The following is a 25,046-nucleotide window of genomic DNA, read 5'->3' on the forward strand; positions in this document are numbered from 1 at the left end:
AGGTGTTTAATCTTTCCTGAGCAGCAAGGCTGTGTGGAATTAATTTCTACTCGCCAGGTAGAAACATCCTTAGGTGAGGGAGTATCTTGTTTTGTTTTGTTGGGAGTTATGAATGCAGAAGTGGAGCAAAGCCTTCAGTCAATACCAGTAGTACGAGAGTTCCCTGAGATTTTTCCAGAGGATATTCCTTCCAGAATGGCGCCGAAAGAGTTGATGGAACTTAAGGAACAGATCGAGGATCTAATGCGGAAACAGATGATTAGGCCGAGTGTATCGCCTTGGGGAGCACCAGTTCTCTTGGTGAAAAAGAAAGACGGAAGTTCTAGATTATGTGTTGATTATCGCAAGTTAAATAAGTTAACAATTAAGAATAAGTACCTGTTGCCGCGAATCGATGATTTGATGGACCAGCTGAGAGGTGCTAAGGTATTCTCTAAGATTGATTTGAAGTCTGGGTACCATCAGATCCGAGTGAAGGATGAAGATATTCCTAAGACTGCTTTCCGCACTAGATATGGCCACTATGAATATATAGTGATGCCTTTTGGAGTCACAAATGCTCCAGCTGTGTTTATAGACTACATGAATCGGATCTTTAGACCTTTCCTGGATCGATTTGTGGTACTCTTTATTGATGATATTTTGATTTATTCTAGTTCGTCAAAGGAACATGCAGAGCATTTGAGGATTGTACTTAGTATTTTAAGGGAGAAATAATTGTATGCTAAACTGTCTAAGTGTGAGTTTTGGCTAGAGGAAGTGAAGTTCCTTTGTCATGTTATATCCGCTAAGGGAATTGCAGTTGATCCTTCCAAAGTTGAAGTGTTGTTGCAGTGGGAAAGGCCTAAGACAGCCACAGAGATTCGTAGTTTTGTGGGCCTAGTAGGCTACTACCAGAGATTTATAGAGGGATTTGCGAAGATAGCTGCACCATTAACACGGTTAACTCACCGTGATCAACCCTTTGTATGGACTGAGGAATGTGAACAAAGCTTTAATGAGTTGAAGCAGAGATTAACTTCCTCGCCGGTGTTGATTCTCCCTGATACTAATTGACCGTTCGAGGTGTACTGTGATGCTTCCCATCAGGGATTGGGATGTGTGTTGATGCAAGATAAGAGAGTGGTAGCTTATGCATCTCGCCAATTGCGAACTCATGAGCGAAATTACCCGATTCATGATCTTGAATTAGCTGTTGCAGTCTTTGCTCTGAAGGTGTGGCGGCACTATCTTTATGGAGCTCAGTTTGATGTATATAGTGATCACAAGAGTCTGAAGTATTTATTTGATCAACGAGAGTTAAATATGAGGCAGAGACGTTGGGTGGAATTCCTTAAGGATTATGATTTTCAGCTCCAATACCATCCAGGAAAAGCTAACGTGGTGGCCGATGCATTAAGTAGGAATGTGGTTCAGGCATTCTCCTTAAGAGTTAGTGAAACTCTTTTGGTAGATTAATTCCAAGACCTGAACATATATGTGGACTTATAACCTAAAAAGATTAGTTGCAGCCGAATTGTGGTGACTAATAATTTCTTACAGGAAATTAAACACAAACAACTGTGGGATCCGATGTTATGTCGGATTGTATTTCTCTTAGGGACAGATAAGACAAAGGGTTTTAGTAAAGTTGCTGATGGTATTCTCAGATGCCAAGGTCGAGTTTGTGTCCCTAGAGATACTGAATTAAAGAAAGCAATTCTAGAAGAAGGACATAAGGGTAATCTCAACATTCATCCTGGTGTTACCAAGATGTATCAAGATCTAAAGCAGATGTTTTGGTGGCCAGGTATGAAGCGAGAGATAGCTGAATTTGTTAAAGCTTGTTTGACTTGCCAAAAGGCAAAGGCGGAGCACCAAAGCCCTCCAGGAGAGTTGCAGACAATGGAAATTCCAGAGTGGAAGTGGAACCATGTGACTATGGACTTTGTGTCTCATCTATCTAGAACAGTTAAAAATCATGATGCCGTATGGGTCATAGTTGATAGGCTAACCAAGAGTGCGCATTTCTTGCCAATTAACATGACCTTTAGCTTGGAGAAATTAGCAGAATTGTACATTAGAGAGATTGTCAGGTTACACGGAGTACCTTCTAGTATTATCTCTGATAGGGATCATCGATTCACTTCCCAGTTTTGGCAGAGTTTCCAAGAGGCTATGGGCACACAATTGAGGTTGAGTTCTGCATATCATCCGCAGACAGATGGTCAATCTGAGCGTACTATTCAGACCTTAGAGGACTTATTGCGGACTTGTATTGTAGAGCAGAAGAGTAATTGGGAGGATATGCTTCCTTTGGTAGAATTCACTTATAAAAATAGCTACCATTCGAGTATAGATATGGCACCATTTGAAGCTCTGTATGGTAGAAGGTGTAGAACCCCTATCTGTTGGTTCCAAGATGGAGTACATTTGATGGTTGGATCTGAAATGCTGTAAGAAACTAAGGAGAAAGTTGAACTTATTAGAGAAAAGTTGAGAGCTACCCAGAGTCGACAGAAATCTTATGCTGACCGACGCAGAAGATCCCTAGAATTTGAGGTTGGTGATCACGTATTCTTGAGAGTATCACGCACTACAGGTGTGGGGCGAGCCTTAAGAGCCAAGAAGTTAACACCTAGGTTCATAGGACCATATCAGATATTACATCGTAGAGGACCAGTAGCCTATGAATTAGCGTTACCACCTCAGTTGTCAGGACTACATAATGTTTTCCATGTGTCGCAGCTAAGAAAGTATGTTCCGGATTCATCTCATGTAATCGAGCCTGATGTTGTGGAGTTACGAGATGATTTGTCTGTCGAGGTCCCAGCTGCTCGTATCGAGGAAACTAGAGTTAAGGAACTTAGAGGCAAATCTATTCGGTTAGTAAAAGTTGTTTGAGACCCAGTAACTTGTGATGCCATATGGGAGTTAGAGGAAAGAATGAGAAAGTTGTACCCTCATCTTTTCTCTGAGTGATAAAATTTTTTAGGACAAAAATTTATTTTTGGGGGGAGAATTGTCAGGCTAGAGATTTATTATTGAGTAATCTATAATATTTTATACTTGTTTAATGTTAATTGAAGGATTATTTGGTATTGGAATAGATTTAGATGGAGTTTGAAATTATTTATTAAAAAAAAAAAAGGTGAACAGTACCGTATGAACAGTGTCAGATGAACAGTAAAACCGCCTATGAACAGTGCAAACCGCGTACAAACCGTGTATGAACAGTGACTGCTGACGTCATCAGTGACGTCACATATGCGTACAGTATAGTGCCCTGAACAGTGTTTCCGGCATGAACAGTAAGGCGGTGAACAGTGTTTCCGCGCGATGAACAGTAAATTTCGAAAATTTTCTATAAAAAGGGGGCTTCACACGAAATTTTCATTTCTTCACCCCTATCCAAGGTTCTCAAAGGTTCTAAGGCCAAATACCATCATTTCTCTCATACTAAACCTTCCTAAACTTAGATTTCTTGTCAGATCTGAGATTCTACGTCTATTCTGAAGGATTTGAAGTAAGTTTCTTTAAGTTTGAAGCTAGATTTACCGTTCGTTTCTCTTCTCCTTCTCTTTCTCATAGAAGTTCATGGTGTTCTTAGGAGAAACTTCGTTCTAAAACCAAATCTTCAGTAAATCTTGCATTAAAACAAGTAATATTCGGTAAATCTAGTGTGAATCATCTTTCTGAGGTAAGGGGAGTTTACTTTAACCTATGAACTACATTTTGAACGGTTTAATATGCTATTTCAAGATGTTTTGATATGATTTTGTTAGATCTATTGAATAAAAGCTATTTTCTAAGCTGTAACTGCTGTTAATTTATTTAAAATGCTGAGATTTTGGCTGATCTATCTTAAACTTGCCTTAGCTGAGCTGTTAAAATAATTTTGGCGGTGTGCATCATGCTGAGATATATGTTTTACATCATTATAGAGCCGAGTTACATGTTTAGGTGGGTAGACGTGTAACGGTAAGTTCATGCTAAGCTGTTGTGCTGTGTTGTCTGGATCCAGATACCGGAATGGGTCGCTCCCGGACCGGCTCGGTTCCTTCTGGATTACTTAGGCTGTGAAACCAGTTGGAAACCGTTTTCATGCTGTGCATTAGATGGGCTGGAAATGCATGGGACTGTTGCTGTGAGTATTATTTTGCTCTTTATATATGATTTCATTTTATTTTTTTTTGTAAGCTCACCCTTGCATTTTTGTCTATGTCGTTGTGTGCTTGTGTACTGCGATGATCGTACGGTGGTACGTGAGCAGATGTAGCAGGTGTTGCATCTACTTCACAGGCTAAGGGGCTAATAGAGAAATGTTAGAAGCTGGGGTTGAGTAATATTGCATCAAAGTCCTTTTTCCTTATATTTCGAGACCCCATGTAGAGGGAGTTAGGTAGTATAATTTTGTGTATTTTGAATATTATGAACTAAATGTAATATTGTGTTGTTCTATTGGATATTTGTTGTAAGAAACTTTGTTTTATTTTGAATGAGAAGAGAATTTCATATTTATATTATCTATTATTTATCTATCTTAAATAAGTATGTGGTGTAGAAACAATATTCTCGGTTCCTTATAAAAGGGGGTCGTGACATTCCATACCCCTAGTGTATCGTTGAACCATTCATAGTTTTCCAACATATTCACATACATCCACATTCACATTCAACATGTCATTCCACACACTTTCAACCATTTTATATTATTCAACATCAATCAATGGCATGTCAATACATACATTCATCCATATTCTCAATCACATCACAATATTCACTTTCACACATGGCACATATGCCACATTAAATCACATTACACTCAAACATCCAATTTTCATCACCATTTCATCACACATTATACCCAATAACTACCATATATCCTATTTCATACGAAATTTCTATTAAAACACACATTCTTCTACAATCTATCTCAACCACATTTCATCATCTAACATTATAAATGAAATTTAAACACAAGAGATAGGGTAGAGTCCCCCTTACCTTGAAATGAAGACCCAATCATGAAATTAACAATGAAAACATTTTTTACACTGATTTTCATCCTAAACAAATGGAAAACTCCATGAGAAACCAAGAAAGCAAGAAGATGAATGAAAAATCAAAACCCTAACTCTTGTAACTTACCTCCAAGCACCCCCAAACATGATTCCAACCTTCAATCTTACACTCAAACGGCTTTGGAGGCAGTTTAAACGATGAAATAGGATCAGGAGTTGAGAGAATCGAAGAAGGGATGAAGAGAAAGGGTGGGAAGTGAATTTCCTGAACCCTAACCCCTCAAATACCCCATGAATTGCGACACTCCTACTACAGCAAGCCATCTCTTGCTGCAACGAGGGACCTTGCTGCAGCGACACCCGCTCTCGCTACAACAAAAATCTCAAACGAAACTGCACTCTAGTTTCTACAGAATTTCGCTCTCAATATAGCAAGACTGCACCCAGAAATGCACCACTTTCTGTCACTCTCTTGCTACAACGAGGGACCTCTTACTACAGTGAAAGCGCAATAGATTCACACCCTTCTCCGAGGGCCTTCTTGCTAGAGTGAGAATACCCCTGCAACACACACTTAGCCTATATTTCCAATTCAACCACAAGTTCACACTCATCTTTCAATCATATTATACAAATATATACATATTTATACGTATTTACACACATATTCACATTGTCATTCAATACTCATCATCATCATCATATAACTCAAACACACAAACACATAGCAATCCACATACATTTATATTAGTAAATCAAAAATATTATTATTACAAATTTTGGGGCGTTACAAGTTTAACCTACTACAAATGAACTACTTGCAAGAATTGTAAACTCCCAACCCCAGACAAATATAATTCTTCAAATACAAGGAGTAAAAGACCAAAACAACCCCTTCGCCCCAAGTTATAAGGCTTTGCTCCAAGGAAAATTACAAGTCTTCAAGTCCAATTATCTCCAAGTAGGATCAAGCTAACAAAGAACACACAAAGTTAGTATAATCATAATTAACAAGGTGTGTCTGTGGTGTTTGGGTGCTCTCCACTCACTCACATATGTACACTCAATACACATTTGAGTTCTCAATGAAATGCTCAAATAAAAGAATCCATAACCATTCAACTCTTATTCATCTTCTATTATGCTACCAAGGGTAAGTAACACTTAATGCAATCAACAATCTAATGAAATGGTAGCAAGGTATGTAGACAAAATTCAAAAGGAATGTGTGAATATGACAATCAAGAATCAATTATGACAAGCAAAAAATTAAGGCAACTTTACAAGCAAGGACTTCAAATGACCCTAGAACTCTAGAATGCAAGTTAGATCAAATAAGCACAAATCACATCTATGAATAGGCCTCGGTTCTTGTAAATTTTAACAACAAACCACACTTTCTTTCATTTTTTTCAGATTCACTATGTATTATTTGCAGTATGTATTTCTCATTTTTTTTCCTTTGCTTTGCTCACTTTTTCTTTCAATTTTGTTGGACAATGGCTTTTGTTCGAATTTTGATTCAACTAAAGAAACTTTTGTGCAGAATTTTTTGTTCCAATTGTTTTCTTTGAATTTCTAATCACCACACCTAAGTGAAACCCATGCAGTAGCCAACTCAAACCAATTCCTATTTAGATCAATTGCATGGAATAATAAGTATGACAAAACATGGAAGGAACAACGCAAATTAATGCAAATATGGGCAAATAATGGTGCAGAATTATGAGTTTAATTATGCATAATTGCATCTTATGGAGTCTGCAATCAGAATACTAAAAAAAGAAAAGAATGTAACTAGAATAGAATGAGTGCAGCACAAAAAACAAAAATTGGGAACACACAATTGTCCAAAACAGAGAATAGAAGCACATATTTTAGCGGTAAAAACAGCACATGACCGAGCAAAATTTCAAGAATTTTGTGCAGAATTTGAGTTCAAATTTGGAAGTGCATCGATTAATCATCCAATTAAATTCTTAGAAGCACATCGCATGACCAAACAATCAGTGTAATTATAAGAATTATCAATTGCAGATTCGGACAAAAAATAGCAATGTCTTTGACGCTAAAAGAATCAGTGGAATTGCAAGATTTGATAAATGTAGATCCGAACAAAAAGAGCAATGTATTTGACGCTAAAAGAATCAGTGGAATTGCAAGAAATTTGTAAATGCAAAACCGCAAAACAAAGAACCAATTTTGGCGCCAAGGACGTGCAATTTTGAAAGTGCTCAAATTTTGGATCAATTTACAAGGTTTTAATACGCACGGAATAAGGATCTTAGATCTAAAATCTGTTCATCAAAACTCCAAATAAATCTAAGTAGATCAGATTCAAACCAAATTTGGCGCCAAATGAAGAACAAGTGCAGAAACGTGTTCAGCCAAAGGAATTCAATAAAATGAAGGTGTAGAAGCAGAAAATGCAATCAGATTTTGGAAATAACAACTAGATCAAATTGAAAATTTGTAGAAATAGTGCCTCTTGGAGAAGGCTCTTGATACCATATGATGTGATCCTTGAAGCTTTCTTCAAGAATGACCGAAAAAGGAAGGACTGTCCAAGAGATCTTATAGTTGTGGATTGAATAGTTGGAGTGAAGAGCTCATGATTCTAGCACCAAAAAGAGAAGAATACACAAATGAAAAGCAAGAAAAATGGAAGTATAAGGCAGCGCACAGAAAATTCAGGAAAAACTCACTCACTCAAGAGGAGACAATGCTGAAAAATGCATCAAATGAATCAAAATTACAAAGGAGCTTAGCCTATCTATAGGCAAGTTGTCTCAAATCCCAAAATGGTCTCTAGTGGGCTACAAAACAAAGAAAAAGAAAAAAGGATGGGGATTAGAGTGAATACATGCCCTAAAACATGGCCTAATACAAGCCCAAACAAAAATACAAGAGACTCCACCCCAAAGCCTAATGGGCTTCCCAGCCCATGGCCAAAATACAAGACCCAAAACTAATCTAAACATGAACAATGCAAGTAAAAAGTGTGTATATGTGTGATCTTATGACCTCCATGTGGTGGGCCTCTAAATGTGCTGCAAGTGTGGATAAGGCCTGCTGAGTCTTTTTGGCCATAGCCTTAGTCATAGGCCTATGGAAGGCCTCTAACTCCCTTACCTTTGCTGGGTGCTTAGACTGGATCACATCAGATATCATAACATATATCATAAGTATACAATTAAATAACCATTCATACCACATTACTACATGTCATATATTTCATTCATCACGCATGTTCACACAACCTCATTGACAATTCCATTCCCAAATTCGCACTTTAAGTGCACTGTGATCACAGTCATTTGTTGCCTCCAGCAGTTCTCAAGGTCTTACTCAATCATGTAAATAGTCGCCGGTTAACCCATCAACACGAATACAACGCATACAATAATGGGCCTTTTAGCAAAGGCATAGTCAAGAGTCTAGTTGGGAACGAGTATGAGGCCATGTGACACATTTGCTCTCAAACAGAATGTGTACACAAACGCGAATGTCATTTATCACTCTAAGTTTCCCCCAGATATCTTATCATATCTGGACTCTATACTTCCAGTATATCTCTATAACTATTTACACCAAATCTATTTAGTTCTCATATTCATTCCACAATCCAATCACAAGATCGTGCTTAATAGCATTTCCAGACTAATTCCATACTGCTTATATCACTAATTCATGATCTCAATAATCATATCGTCCAATAAATTATCGATGACTTATTCACCATATTCATATATTTCTCAACAACAAAGTCATACCATATCCAATACATTCATTAAATATCATTAAAACTTGTTTAACCATAATTTTATACTTTATCATCATATATTTCATGTGAGCGTAGTATAATTAGTCACCTAAACATTTAAACATATACATAACAACAATCTTTCTTCATTAATATTCATTATTTGAGCATATATCATCAAAAAAATGCTATATAAACATGCTCTTCTGAGCTCAACATATAACTTATAACATATAATAATAAAATAAAGCTCCCTTTACCTTACAATAAAGATCTAAATAGGTGTTGATGATGAAAAATGTCCAAAGATGGCACTTCTACCTAGGTAACACGAATATATCTCTTAATAATAAAAATTCAAAGAAAATGAACAGTAAAAACACAATTAAACTTAGGAAAACTTACTTAGGATCGCGTAGAACGAACGTATAACCTTTGATTTGGAGAATAATTGGTATTTGGAGAGGTTTTATCTAAGAAAGTGTAGAGAAAGTTTAGAGAAAACAAAGTTTAGACATGAAATAGGGTGAGAAATGAGTTTTCCATGCATGAAAACTCTTGAATACCCTCATAATGGCGACATTCTCACTATAGCGAGCCTTTCTCGCTACAGCAAGATATTACTCGTAACACTGCTCATTACAGCGAGTCATTTCTTGCTACAACGAGAGACTGTCGCTACAGCGAGGTGCTTTCTTGCTATAGTAAAAATATCAAATAAAATTATTTTTGCACTTTTCGCTACAGTAATGGATCTTTGCTACAACGAGACCTTTTTTGCTATAGCGGGACTTCTCGTTGCAAGTTAGGCAATCTTATCCACTTCTCTCACTATCGAGAAAGTTTCAAAATGTTCTAATTTCACCGCCTTATTTTCGCTACAACAAGAAACTTACAGTCCTAACACTTCAAAATTCTTCTAACATCCCCTCACATGCATATTTATCATAATAATGCAATTATAATTCAGCTATTCACACTTGTCCTTATCATTTCCTTTCTCATTCCACTTTTCTTTTCGTATTTCTCATCAAACTCTAACTTAATCTCCCCATGTTAATATTTCGTTCATCCTTTTCTCTTTCTATTTTATTCCAATACATTAACTATATCATATACCAATCAAACATTGCCGGAGGTTGGTCACCCCAGACTCAGTCCACAATATATATACATATATATGCTCAAAATAGAGATCATTCAAATCATCAAACACAGAAAACATGTTTCAATCCAACATATATCCACAATCATGCATTATACCACAACATTTTCATGTGTACAAATATACCATGTTTTTAGCAATGAGATAGAACTCTCCTTACTTTGAAATGCAAGTTTAGAAAAGGGGTTCGTGAAGGATCTTGCTTAAAAATTGAGTTCTTCCTAAATATCACAGGATATTCTTTTTAGAGGTGAAAAACAAGAAACAACTAAGGAAATAGAAAACCAAGCTTCAAAAACTTATCAAATAACAAAATGAGTGAACTTCCAAGCTTGGATCAGAGAAAGATTGAGGTTTATTAAGGATTTTCTGAGAGAAAAGGAGGAGAGAAGTCAAAAGAATTCTTAACTTGGATTATAATCCAAATATCTTAACTTGAAAATCCTTAAATACCCCTTAACTAGCAACATTTTCACTACAGCGAGCTATCTCTCACTACAGCGAAACATATCCCACGATAGCGAGAAATCTTACAACTCACACACCTGAAACTCTTTTAATTCTAAACAACATGCATTAACAATTATCATACAATACAAAATTAATAAATAATAAAAATAAGAGTGTTACAAAGATTATATGTAAAATTATGTATGTTAGACTTTTTCTCTAGACCTTTATTTTCCTTTTATTTGAAATATATTTAAATAATCTAAAAAATTTAAGAGGTTTGAAAAATATTACATGTTTTTAGACATAACTAACTATATATATACACACATTAAGTGTGTAGTGCATACTTTTCTTTATCTTTAGATTTTGTTTTTTCGGTATCTATATTTTACATAACGTTAATAAAGCAAAATTAAAGTATAGAAATTGAGATTAAACTATTATACTTAAAAGAGATGTCTCATTAAAAAGTTTTATTATATTTAATAATTATTATTATTTTAAGTATTTATTTTTAAAATTTATAATGATTATTAATTTTATTAGATCATCAAACAATATACATTTTATTTTAAAATTTTAAAAGTATTAAAGTTTATACTGTTTGATTTTATTTTCACGATTCTTTTAATCTATTTGTAGAAATTATTATTTTTTATGTTTCTGTATCGATCAATAATTAAATTTAATTAAGAATATGCATTATATTAATTAGTATGATAATTTTGTAAACTAATTTATTTTTCTCTAATAATAAGAAAATAATATAATTTTATTTGCAATTATGACTCTCTAATTTTTAATGTATTTATATTAAACTTATATTTATTTTTTTAAAATAATGGATAAAATAAAATAATATATATTTTCTTTACTTATGTTTAACTTAATTTACATGCTCTTTTTAATATAGCATTTTAAATTTATTTATTTATTTTTATCTTTTATTCAATAATTAAATAAAGGTAAACAAATTTAAAATATATTATATTATTATCAAATAATATATACATATATATATATATATATCATAGTTTTATAAATTTATTTATTTCTCATAATAATAAAAAAAATAATATACTTTTTAGGTAGTAAATGAAATTTGTTAATGTCATTATTAAATTTTTTTAACTAATTATTCTTTTACATTGATCTCTAATATTTAAAAAAAAATTATATCATTATACTGTAAAGCTCTACAAGCTTTTCTGTACATCTTTTTCTAATGTTAGTTTTGTTGAATTAATTTAAAGAATTCATGAATTTTTTCATGTAATAATAATAATATCCTAGGCCTGTTGATATTTATTTATTTACTTTTTCAATTTTATTTTGATTATTAACATATAGAATTTAAAATAACATATTTTATAATTAATAGTATGTATCCAACAAAAAAGTTAAAAATACACTTATTTGTTTATTAGTATTATTTAAATATGCCACATATTATAAGTTCTATTATTATTAAATTGATATATAATTATTTAAATAATTTTTTATTTTAAATTAATTTACTTCATTATCTCAATTTGAGAAGATATTAAAAAAATTTATTCATGCATTGGTGTTAATATTTTTAATTGAGATGATATTTGCTTATTTATTAAATATAATTTGATTATCTACATGTAGAGTTTATTATGCATACGAGAGAGTGAATAATTATGTAAAAATTATCATATGAAACAACATTGGAGCTGATAGGAGATGTATTACTTTAAGATTTCATAGGATTTTAAAACTTTTTTAAAGTAAAAAAGTATATAGGTATTTAATCAGAATTTTATATCACTTAAAAATAATTCAGTGGTATTCAATCTGAATTTTTAAGATTTTTGAAATAGTCCATTAAAATTCATTTGTATTAAAAAAATATAAGGATTTTAAAAGATCATTGTATTAGACGAATTTTGAAGAACTTTTTAGTAGTATCCATAAATATCAAATTCATAAAACAATCTCATCCAAACCTATCAGATTTTGGAAGATTGTTTAAAATAACTTTTTAAATGTTTTAAAAATTTTCAGGTGAGTTTTTTATCTCTTTTTTTTTCTATGTTCCTGTCTTTTTCAATTTTTTTTCTTTACTAATAATATTGCACTACTGCTCATATATAATATAATATTGTACTATTGTTGCCTTTCCATTTCTCTATTTGGATGACAATGTCATTCTTATTCTATTTAATTGAGTTTGTTCTTCAAATATATAATAATGCAGAAAACACTTAAAAATTTTAACTTTTAAGTAGTAATTTTTTTATAATACGCGTCAACAAAAGAGAAAAGTGACTCATGCAATACACGGATAAATTATTATGTCATACTATAATATTATAATTAATAATTATAAAATAAAAAATAACTGTATAAAATATTTATAATAATGTTAAAATTATTTTAAAAATTAAAATTAATTAATATATATTAATATTATTACTAATAAAAATATTTCATATATTGCATTAATTTTAAAAATAAAGGAATTAGACTCAAATATTATTTTAATTTATAAAATAATAATTTTGATTTTATAAAATTTAAAAATTGATCCTTATAATTAATTTGTAATAATATAACATGCATATATACATACCACAACATTAATAATCAATAAAAAAAATTAATTTTAATATATTTAAAATTTTTTAAAACTAAAACTATTGAAGGTATAAAATAAATATTAACTATATTTATAAATACTAAAAACATATTTTATGTTACAAAATTATTATTTAATATTATAAAATTAATTTAATAAAAGAATAAAACAAATATATACAACGTACGAGCATACTAATAATTAATTTTCATAAAATATATAATTTAACTCTTTTTTTATTGTGACTGTTTTTAACATATTTTTATTATTATTTATTAATAAACTAAATCATGATCCCATACATGTATGACATGAAAAAATTATAAAATAAAATTAAAAGTTAAATATTTATTTTTATTAGAAAATTGGTAATGAAATAATATTTTTTTAAATATTTAAAAAATTAATATTCATTTAACTATATTACACATTTTTATTAAAAAATTTGCATACTAGATTCACATCCCTTGTTGCAGTGCATGAAGAAACAAATAAATTTAAATGTTAACTAATAATTATGTTTATTAAAAAAATAGTAATCAAAATAATAATTTTATTTTCAATATTTTTAACGATTGATATTCGTTAATCAAATTATACATATCTTAAATTGATTATATTTAATAATGCAGTATTGTTTTCATTGTTATTTGTTAAATTAAAAGAAGAAAAGAAAAGAAAATATCCTTGCTTACTACTAGTATGTAAATTACAAAATATTTTATTTGAACAAGCTCTTTTATTAATTAATGAGATATTTAAATTTCAACGATTAAATCTACAGACCATTAAAGATATTTCAGGATTTTAATAAACTAATTTTAGTTAACAACGTATCAATACGTAATAACTGAATATTAACATTCAAATTAAAACATAAGGAAAACTATAATCCGTGGCACAACACAGAAACCCAAAATAAAATTGATTTGTCAGCTTAGAAAATTAGTTCAATATCTACACCAACCATCCTAGATTCTGTTCCATTGACCACAAAGTCAACGTCACATAAAAATAATTATTTAATTTCAATGATTGTTGCCAACACCCAATAGAATTGCCGTATTAAATTCACACAAATAAATAAATAAAAAGGGCAATAAAAACACACGCCCTCACTCTTTATATTCTGTCGTTGACATATCCTAAACACAAAACCGCATCTCCATCCAACGCTTACCTTACCACATGCGCGGCACGCTCGAAAATGTGTCGGAGCTGGAGTCGCTAAGCCGAGCGGAGCCGAGCCGAAGCGGGCGCGAAGCTGTCTAAGGATTCGATGCGGAAAATAACGGTTTCGAGAGGAAACCACAGTCGTCTGATCCTCTTTCTCTCTCTGCCAATTGTGGTGTGTGTCTCTTTTCTCTCGATGCTCTCTTAATAATAAGAAACCTTCTATGACTCTCTCACTCACTCTCTTTCTCTCTCTATCCTCCTCTTTCTCTCTCTTTCTCTCTTTGCCCTTGCCCTTAGGTTATCCCAAATTCCTATTCCTCTCTCAATCCTTATTATAATTTTTATTTTAATTAACTTCGATTATCGGCCCAGCTTCAAGTTCTTCTTCTTTCTGTGGGACAGGCGTGGAGAAATTTACTGGTAAATTTTTTTACTGATTTTTTATTTTTTCGATTTTTAGGGTTTCGCTGCTCCGAATTGGAAAGGAGGTATCTTGAATGCGATTTAGTCGTGACTTTTGAAATTCGATATGTAATTCGTGAATTTTGAAATTCGATATGAAATTCGTTGTTTTGCTTTTTGTTATTTTTGCTGTATATTTTTTTTTGTGTGAATTGTCGCGGTTTTATTTGTTTATTTTTTTTATGTTGTGAGCATGAGCAATGGGGTTTACTTCTAATTGGTGATTTAAATTTTGTAGAGGGCTGTCGTGAATTTTGAGTTTCATTTTCTTGAGGTTACTTGGTTAATTTTGTGTATAGTGCTTATGCTCTCTACTTATTAAGTGTGTGTCTTGTGGAAACCGGTGAAAATTCAAATCTTTTGTAAAAGGAATGTTTATTTATTTATTTGCTTTATTTTTCATTGAATACATATGGAATCTATTTATTTATTTATATATTTTTCATGATTATGCATGAATATCTTTTTTTTTTCCTGTTGAGAATTTGGGTTTATGTTGTTTAGACCTGTGGGGTGTTGAAAGTAACTGAAAACGTTATTGTAGTTATTGTTTCTGTTGGAATACTTGTACTTTATGTTTGGTTTACCCAAAAAGAGCTTGTTTTTGTCGACACTTTGATTGAACTAGTGAAAGATTTGTTGCAGGTTTTCATCAAATTTGTTGTTGTTTGCCATTGTCAGATATCATCTTTGCTCTCTTGATTTGGGGAGGATTTTACTTTATATACTGGAATTGTTATGATACTTGTGGTGATACTGGTGTTATAGATATTCCAGATCCTGATTGGCAGTGTTCATTCATTACTTTTGTGAGGAATAGAAATCCTATGAAAAGTCCTAGTAAATATTTGTTCATGGGAAGTTCATCGTGGTGAGCAGTCAAAGTAGGCGCTTGAAAGCACTTTTCTCTTTAAAGAAGCTGCAAAAACAAAAAGAGATTATTTGTCCAAACTTTAGCCTATCTAAACATACACAAATTATGATATGTAGCCTCTGTACAACTATGAATAAGTGTATGAAGTTGTAATGCAGTTGATTTGATTGGTATTCTTCTCTGGAACATAATTAAGAGAATAACCTCTTCTCCTTCTGTATGTTATCTTAATTTTTAAGTAGCTTGGGTGTTTTGTTGATGTGATACTGCTAAGGTCATGCTTAATGCATGGAATTTATTTTTGCATAATTAGAATGGGACTGGAATGACCATTCCTGTTTTATTCTAGTTTTGCTCAGTAATGGAATGATATTTTTATTCCATTTCATCCTGCTTTTATGTTTGGTACAGAAAATATAAAATTTAATCATAATTATGACTATATGAAGATAAACATGGGATTATGAAATAAAACAAACACTAAATTATTCTAGCCAGCCAAAAATGATCATTAATGAGGAAATTAAACAAACATTAATTTGTTCTAGCCAACAAAATTGTCATTTGCCTCACTTGAAAGGAATGGAAATTTCTGCCTCTATAAAATTGAGGCATGGAATCAAATATTTCTTTCCTGCTGAACTTGGCATTACTTGTTCTTATGGAATAGTGGTAAGAACTGAATGACTAATGAGGATGTTACACACAAAATGGTTAAATTTTTTATGTGAAGGGCAGTGATTGACTTGATTGAACTGAACCCTTAATTGAAGCAGCTTTATTAGTTAAAGTTGCACTATTTACAGAGAAAAGTATGTTTAACCTATCTAGATATTAAACTTGTCCATGGAAAGCTATGATGTAATTGATTGTTTATGATGATGCTTGGCAGGTTACTTATGGATGAAAGATGTTCTTTAAAAGTGAACGAGGCAGTGTTTTGATATATATTTGTATAGTGTTTTTTTGAAGAATTATTCTCATTCCCATGGCTGCTGATCAGAAGAGAAAACGGGTAAATGGTGCAAACATTGTTGGTTATGGTTCTAGAGAGCAACACAGGACCAAAAGAAAGAATTTGGGATTAGTTCAAAATGATTTAAACATGAGACCTCACATCTCTGTTGAGTGGGATGGTAATCAGAAAAGGGTTGTTGCTAAGCAGGAGCAGATTGGCATCGGTTGGAGACAAATGAAACCATTTGTTAATTTTGTTTCTAATGATCACAAGGTCTTGGCAGATGTGTTTACAGTGCCTCAAGAAATCTTTGACTTGGATAATTTAAGTGAAGTGCTTTCGTATGAGGTAAATATCATGTTTTTCTGTGTTTCTATTGTTTGCAGCTGAAAATAGCTTTTACTTTGTTTCTGAATTATGTCTAAATCATCTTCTATAAAACTTTTGGCAATTGGCAGGTTTGGAAGACCCATCTTTCAGAAAATGAGAGAAACATTCTCATGGATTTTCTCCCTAGTGGCTTTGAGCCACATCAAGTTGTGGAAGAATTACTTGATGGGGCTAACTATCATTTTGGAAATCCCTTTTTGAAATGGCAAGATCACTTTCTTTGTATTTTTCTCTCTGGATCTTTGTCTGCTCACACTGTTGTATTTAGCAGTTTACTGTTCATGTTCACAAGTACATGCTGCATGTGACAATTTCTAATTGAGGAATGTTATCACCACACTCTCTAACACACTCTTTTTAACATATTCCTAACTATTAGTTAAAATTTATTGAAAACTTCAAAAATCATGTGGGTTCCACTCTTCTTACTCCTAATTTAATATTTGTCTCTCATACTACAGTTTTTAATAAATTTTAACCAATATAGTTAGGAGTGTGTTAAAAAGAGTGTGTTACTTGCATTTTGCTTTCTTAATTTCAATGAATTAATGGATTAGTTATTGATGTAACGTTGTGATAATGAGTTTTATATATAGCCTTCAGGTTGAGTTTCCCAGCTTTACTACCAATTGCATATCTTGGGTATAAATTCTGTTTGGTGCATATTTGGAAATTCAATCTCGGTTTTATCATATCTTACAAGCATATTGACCAATTTTTTAGCATCTTCCTTTTACTGCATAAATTTTTTTTTCTCATGTTTGTAACTTGAAGGGATTTTGATTGGTTGAATTTCTGTTTTATTCTTCGTAGTTTCCATGCTTACAGTTTTTTATTTATGTTTATTTGACTACCATTTAATGCTCAATTGCTCATCTGGATTGTCATCATTCATCAATACTGTTTGTTATGGTCAGATCATATTGCTATCTCAGCAAGATCCTTTTGTTTATCCTGTTTTGTGAGCAAAATATCATTTAAAAATGGAATGGTATTTGTCTACTTTGCTGATCATTGATGAAAATCTTCTCCTTTTCAGAATCAGAAATGTCTTAAAATATATACTTTTGCAGGGGTGCTTCACTTTGTTTAGGTGATCTTCATCCAGATGTGATTGTTGACCGAGAACAGCATCTTAAGTCTGAGAAGAGAGCATACTACTCACAGTTACATAATTATCACAATGAGTAAGCATCGTACATTCTCAATATGTATCTTTTTGGCATGGTATTTAATGCTGTATTGTAATTCTTCCATTTTTCAGTATGATAGGATTTCTATCTAAGTTGAAGGAAAGGTGGCAAAGTTGCAAAGATCCAGAAAAGGAGATAGTGCAGAAGATATGGAGGTTGTCACTTACTTTCTGTGTATTGGGATCTACGCTACACACCTGACCACTTACAAAATTAGGGCAGGACATATTCCTTAGTTCCTTTTATTATTGCTTTGTGCTTTCAAGTTTCAACACCTGTATTGGTAGTTATCTGATATAGTAAGACAGCTCACCGTTGCACACGCTAGGCGAATGCATATAGAATGTATATGATCCTTCATATGATTAATTTTGAGAGTAGTTTGAGATGTCATGTTGTTTCAAATCTGAGATGGTAGAATTCTGGAGATCTTTCTTTGAGGTATCTGATCAAATGGAACTTCCACTTTATGTTCTGCTCGACTACTGTCTTCATCAGTCAATGATGAGTCTGATAATGTGCATTTATCTGCTTAATTTGTCCCTTGTTAAAAAGTGTTCGAGTTATTTAAGCATTACTATTTTATTTTGTTTCAATTTTGATGGTAAACTGTTAATTGGTACGGTACCAAATGAAATTCTTTGATAACTGTTGGGTGAAACTAATTGGATGGATTTTATTTTTGGATACCAAATGGACGATAGTTGGTTAATTAAAATACTATCTTGCAACATAATTGCTTGACTTCTCTCTTCTTGATGTATCCTTTTTAGATATTTTAATTGCCAAGGTGTAGTTTATGGTTGCGATGGGTGTTACTGTTACTAAATAGTTGTAGTTTCTGTTGATGTAAAGTATTTCTGTTATAGTAATACAAGCTATGCATGAACTTTTGTTTGGGGACTTCAAGTTGATTATTAAACTTGGATTTTGAGGTTTTTCTCCTGTTTTGGAATTTCTAGTGGTAATTGTTAATGTCATAAAGTTGTTGGATTTCGCAGATCAAAGAATGTAGAGAAAAGAATGCCCTCAAAAGTGATTGAACCTAGAGTTTATGATCCTGATGGGAATGTTACAGGGTCATCTGAGTCATGCTCTTGGGATGCAGAGGAGAAGGCATGTAGTAGTGACAACCAAATTTCCTCACTGAGAAAAGATGATAAACTTCAAAGAAGGTAACTAATGACTTTCTAATCACTAATGTTTTGGTACATACAGGGTCTCTTACTCAGTAATATGTTTGAAATTGAACTACTAATTTGGTGAATTTAAATGCTTTATGACTAGTGATTTTGGTTCATCAACAATGATTCCTTTTGGCTTTTGCCATCTCTTAAGCAGAGTAAAAGATCATTCCGGTAAAGCTGTGATGTAGAAATTTAAGATATCTGAATTTTTGCTTGAATAAGTGAATTTTCCAAGGCATAAATTTTTACATTTTAAAATTGATTACTAGTGCCATCCACACTGATCACAAGAAAACTAACATTTTAGAGTTAACTATCATCACCGATAACCAGTTATTGCTCACAATTGTTGTTACTATTGTTTTGTCATTGTCATATTTTCTTTTTTGAGAGCTACTTTTGATTCCTCCACTTATTTTGTGGTTATCACATAACTGTGTGTGCATAACAGGCATGCTGCAATATGGAACCGGGTCATTTGGGGGCAAATTTCTTTCTCTGGTTTTGTATGTTTTATTTGGCAATATTTTGGTTTGTATCTAGTAGCCGATCTCACTTGGTGGGATAAAGCTGGGTTGTTGTTGTATTTTGGTTTCTATCCTCTTCTGGATGTGTAACTGTCATGTTTAATCTACCTTTACCTGCTTAATGCTTAATACAACTGTTTATGAAACAATTTTTGGCAGGGTTCTTGAAAAAGACATTGTTAAAGGTAAATCCAGACATTTGATGGTTTCTTCAAACGATATGCTTAATGTGGCAGAAAAGCCCAAGATAGGGGACAAACTACCCAAGCGTAACATTCATTCTACTGATGGTGACAAATACATGTCATGTATCAAGGTTAGGCTCTCCACCTTTCTAATTACTGACCGATACTAAACTGATAAGAGAAACATGGTATCTGGGTTAGTTATCTCTTTAGTGTCAATAATTAGAGGGACAAAAGTAGTTACTCTATTTAGCGGAATTAATTACTGTTATTGAAACTTGTAAATATTTAGACTTCAACTGACATACTACTGTTATGTTCTGACTTTCATTTTTGTTGTGGTTAGAGCTTTTAGTGTGATTTCACTAATTCTATTTAATATAGTTATTTGGATTTAACAATAAACACGTAATAGTAATATATTTTAAGATGATTTTTCCTTCAAGGTGAGGAAACCAATAAAAAAATTTCATCTTCATTATGAATACGTTAATATTTTGTAGAGTATTTGCTGATTGTTCCCTTCATGCATTTCAGATTAGTAGGCAGCAGCATGAACTTGTTAAGAATATGAAGCAGTCCGGTAAAAGCATCCAATCTAGATCTCTTAACCGTGTTTTGGGTAATCTTGATAAAATTCATGTGCAACCATATGAAATATTTGTCAAAGAAGAACAGAAGAAGTTGCAAGAGCATTGGTTAGTGAGATGTTTGCAGTGCTATCTATTTATGTCAATATGACATCATTGAACACATTAAATTTTTAAAATTTTCATCATTATTTCTCACTAGAATATATTTTATTTGCATAGGTTACAATTGGTGAACAAAGACCTCCCTGTGGCATATGCAAATTGGACAGAGAGACAGATACAGAGAGATGGTGTGAGAAATTCTTTGCTGGCAGAGATGAAGGATAAATTAAATCCATTCATTGAGGTTTGTAGTTGTGCTTCCTTATTATGGTCTTTTATGACTTCCTAGAATTGAGTTGCATATCTTGTATCAGTTTATTGAATCCTAGAAGATCCTCGGGCCCATTATCATGAGAATTTTTTTCGTAATGCCTCTGTTAAATATGTCCAATTATAATTTTTCCTTCAGGAAGAGGATAATGTGAACTCAGGAAGTGAGCTTCAGGATCAGGATGAGGATAACATAAGCTCAGGGGGTGAGCTTCAGGATCAGGATGAGGATAACATAAGCTCAGGGGGCGAGCTTCAGGATCAGGATGAAGAGGATAACATAAGCTCAGGAGGTGAGCTTAAGGAGCAGAATGAGGATAATGTGAGCTCAGGAAGTGAACTTCAGGATCGGGATGGCGATAATGTGAGCTCAGGTGACGAGCTTCAGGATCAGGTGGAAGATGGAGGTCTGAATGATCAGTCTAACTTGAAAGATGATAAGGATTCTATTTCTAGGTCCCCAGAGAACCAGTCCCTGCACAATTCTTATGTTAGTGGTGAATCTGGTGATGATGAGTTCAACCAAATCAGTGTGGATTCAGAAAAGAATCTTGTTTTATCAAAATCAAATAATGCTTCCCCAAATAAAAATGATGAGTATACAAGGAATATTAACACTCAGGATATTTCTATTGATGAAGGAGCGCCTTTCACTTCTGGTGGTGATGTCTGGCAAGCAGTTGAAATGCCACATTCATACTATGATGCTGCTGTGACCAATGAGTTCACAGCCAGTGGGCTATCACTGGCTAATCCTCAAGTCAGTGAAGAGCAGCCAACCCATATGATTGATCTTGAATCTAATTTGCGTCGAGAAGAAACAGGTAAAGAGTTGTTACGGAGGCAGTTAGATGATGGGACCTTCAGTTCTTACCAAAGTCAGGATCGAAGTGTTTTACTTCCATCTATCTTCAAGGGAGAAGAGCTGCTACCTTATCATCATGAACAGAAAGGAGCCCAGTTAGATTTCCAGACTTCAAACAACGTTATGATTGGAAATAGCCAATTTTCCAGTCATTTTAAGGAGCCCTTGCAGACATCTCTGACGTTGGACCAGGGGCGAAGGAGAGCTAATGAAGTATACCTGCCAGAAAACATGTCAGAGAATATTTATTCTGATGGAGGAAGGTACTTAATCCCCAGGCAAGATCCATTAATCCCCAGGCAAGATCCAATTGCTGCAGTAAACATGACTGATTGGGTTGCTAATACTGCTCGGCTTGCAGCACCTTCCCAACCAAACTTAAATACTGGAAATTTTATTGGTCATCATTGGTTCCCTCCTGACCATCAAGTTCGTGGTGGCTGGAATGGATCTGATGGCGGTAGTCTTTCAACTCAAAGTCTTGGCACTGGAGCAAACTCTGATCAGAGTTTATTTAGTATTCTGTCAGAGTGTAGCCAATTACGTTCAGGTAGTACCTATGATTCAGTTAGAAATACTGACCAATTTCTTGCACCCAGAACTTATGGAGTAGTAGATGCAGGTACACCAAGGGTGAACGCCGTTGTACCGCAGTCTTCTCATCCATTAGATTACTTCACCGGACGTGAAGCACCTAGTGGTCTGGTACCTGATGATATGACATGGATGAGCATGCCGCATCAGAATTCTGCATTACATGATCAATTGGGAAAGCCATACTTAAGGTCATGGAACCGTTAATGAATATTTTACTCAGTTAGCGAGATATAGTTCAGAGCTCGACTGCAAGACAGTGAGAAGAAATGCATATTTGTCCATGTGATAGTATTTTGTGACTAGAGCAATCACAGAAGCTGGGGTATGTATCCCCTGAGATGAGATAGGTTTCTGTACATACCTATACCGAGGCCAACTCAACACCATGTACATATCTAGATATTTAGAGGCGCAGGAAAGAAACCAAGGAGTTAAGATAAGCTTCAAGAATTTAAGGTTATTAGGCAAGTTACATATTTTATTCTTATTTTTTATTTCTTTTCCTTTGCTTCTTCTAGAGAGACATTCTTTAAATAATTTTGGAAGGTAAGAAATGCTGGAGGCTGGTGCCTCTTTTTGAGTTATCTTTATTTTGGGTTCGTTTTTCATAACTTCGACGTATGTTTATAATGCTAAAAATCATATGGACTTCAGTGGGAATAATCAGAATCACTGTGAAAACAGCAACCAAGGGAAATTCTCGCACGTGGGCCATAGTCTTGTACTGTTAACATCATCTGGAGATGAGCATATTAGGCTTGCTCGAGTCTATAGGACACCAAAGCCCGATCAGAATGAATGTGACTATTTGGTTTGCCAAAATTGAGGCAACGTTGCCTTTAGGCTTTTGGCAACAGAATTTTCTTATGTTTCCTAAAGATCTTAAATATATAATGTTAAATTTTTATATTTTGTATGGATATTTAAAAAAAAATACTCAAAATTCTAATATTTTCAAAAAAAGTATTTTAAATCATTTTTTTTTAAGAAAAAGCTATCGTGAGAGGAACTAGAACTGTCAAAAAGGATCAAAGCCTTGGGGTCAGTCTTAACCAGCCCTGAAATAATTTATTAAGCCCTGTTCTAATACTAATTAAAAAAAAATTAATTTAGCCTTAAGTTATTTAAAGTAGGAATACCCATGATTGGCCCTAACCCTGATAATACTGCCAAATTTTATCCAAGGAAGTAAAATTGCTGTATAAGTTAAGCAGGTTGAAGAAACTAGGCAACAAAAGACGAAAGTGACAACATCGACGACGTGGGGTGTGGGGAAAAAGGCATATGAAACTGGGCCAACTAAAAAATAATAAATTTCTTTTATAATTGTTAATATATATTTGAAAACGCATATTATTTTTTATAAGAAATTATTTAATATCATAAATTTTTATATATTATAATATTAAATGTTATAATTTTAATAAAAATTAGTATTTATTTTTTATCATACGTTTTAACCACATTTTAAGAGATATAAGTATTAAAGTTTTTTAAATATATAAATTTATCTTTTTACACACACATTTATCATATTACTAATTTCTTATATTATTATTATTTTTAATTTAAACATTAATTTAATTTTTTAAATAAGCATAAATTTAGTTAATAATGTAAATAAAATTTATTAATTATTATAGAAAATAAAGAGATATTTTTTAAGAAGAATGAATATCCTTGAAAAATAATATTTAAATAAAAGATATTGAAATATTGTATAACATTTTAAAGGTGGAAAATTTCATACACCAAACATTTTTTTCTTATGTTATTGAGTAGTCAATGAATCTTCGGAGAAGTGGAGCTCAGTGCTACTCGTTAGGAAGAGTTGTAACACTGATTTAATGGTTGGTTGAAAAAATATTTTTTATTTTTTTAATTAAGAAAATAAGCATTTCACTAAAATAATTATAGTTAAGATTAAATTTGACACATCTCAGTTTTGTTTCTTCGGTTAAAAATTGATTTTATCAAAGCTCAATTTACTCAAACTTAAGATAAATAGATCTTTAATTGTTTTTGGAGTAAAAATTTATCTTTTGTTGTATCATTTGATTTATTGTGTTATTATTTTATTTTTTTAGTTTTGGTTGTCGTATAGTTATATTAGTTGTGTAGACGTCATTTTCTACTTTTTATTAATTTTATTTTTAATGCTTTATTTTAATTAAATGATGAAGAAAAAAAGACACCAAAATGACCTGCGGTAGTTCTTGGTGATAAATGCAGACGTTCTATAAATTTAGACGATTGATTGCAAAATTACTTAAAGGGTTTTGATAATCTCAACTGTTATAACTTAGTTTATGCATCCATAAATATAATCTTTAATAGAAAAAATATATTTTTTACATTAAAATCATAAAAGTATAATAAACAATTTTTTTAATAAAAATTTATTGTTATTAATTGCTTATATTTAGCTCTTAACATTTTTAAAAAATAAAACTAATAAAAATTTAATAAATTAGTAGTCTTTTCTGTTATTGGTGTGCACTAGAGTTGTTTTATAGCCAACACCTAATGATTAACCTTTTCAGAGTAGAAATTATTGAAGTAAATTTTATCTTTGTTAAGTAAAAGATTATATAGATGATTAAAAACCATGCTTAGAATTTTAACATTGCTGATAAATTAGTACTTAGTAGTTTTTAGTCTCCATATTTGAGACTTTA

General features: G+C 32.4%; 1 protein-coding gene across 4 annotated transcripts; it reads left to right on the forward strand.

The window, feature by feature from the left end:
- The first annotated feature begins 14,140 nt into the window (after positions 1-14,140).
- On the forward strand, positions 14,141-23,273 carry LOC113868150. Of its 4 annotated transcripts, none has more exons than XM_027503721.1 (11): positions 14,141-14,337; positions 14,538-14,585; positions 16,394-16,807; positions 16,918-17,054; positions 17,923-18,036; positions 18,114-18,197; positions 19,044-19,217; positions 19,916-20,072; positions 20,479-20,639; positions 20,754-20,880; positions 21,046-23,271. In XM_027503721.1, the coding sequence occupies exons 3-11, from the start codon at positions 16,490-16,492 to the stop codon at positions 22,570-22,572; spliced, it is 2,799 nt and encodes a 932-aa protein (XP_027359522.1). In that variant the 5' UTR covers positions 14,141-14,337; positions 14,538-14,585; positions 16,394-16,489; the 3' UTR covers positions 22,573-23,271. The 4 variants fall into 4 exon arrangements, with proteins under 4 accessions (XP_027359522.1, XP_027359524.1, XP_027359523.1 ...); XM_027503723.1 differs by having other exon boundaries at positions 14,315-14,585; positions 21,046-22,321; positions 22,394-23,272; XM_027503722.1 differs by adding an exon at positions 19,330-19,400 and having other exon boundaries at positions 14,315-14,585; positions 19,993-20,072.
- Positions 23,274-25,046: the final 1,773 nt, after the last annotated feature.

This window comes from Abrus precatorius, unplaced genomic scaffold (assembly GCF_003935025.1).
Source record: "Abrus precatorius isolate BTA unplaced genomic scaffold, Abrus_2018 Scaffold5, whole genome shotgun sequence".
In the NCBI taxonomy this organism is placed as follows: Eukaryota; Viridiplantae; Streptophyta; class Magnoliopsida; order Fabales; family Fabaceae; genus Abrus; species Abrus precatorius.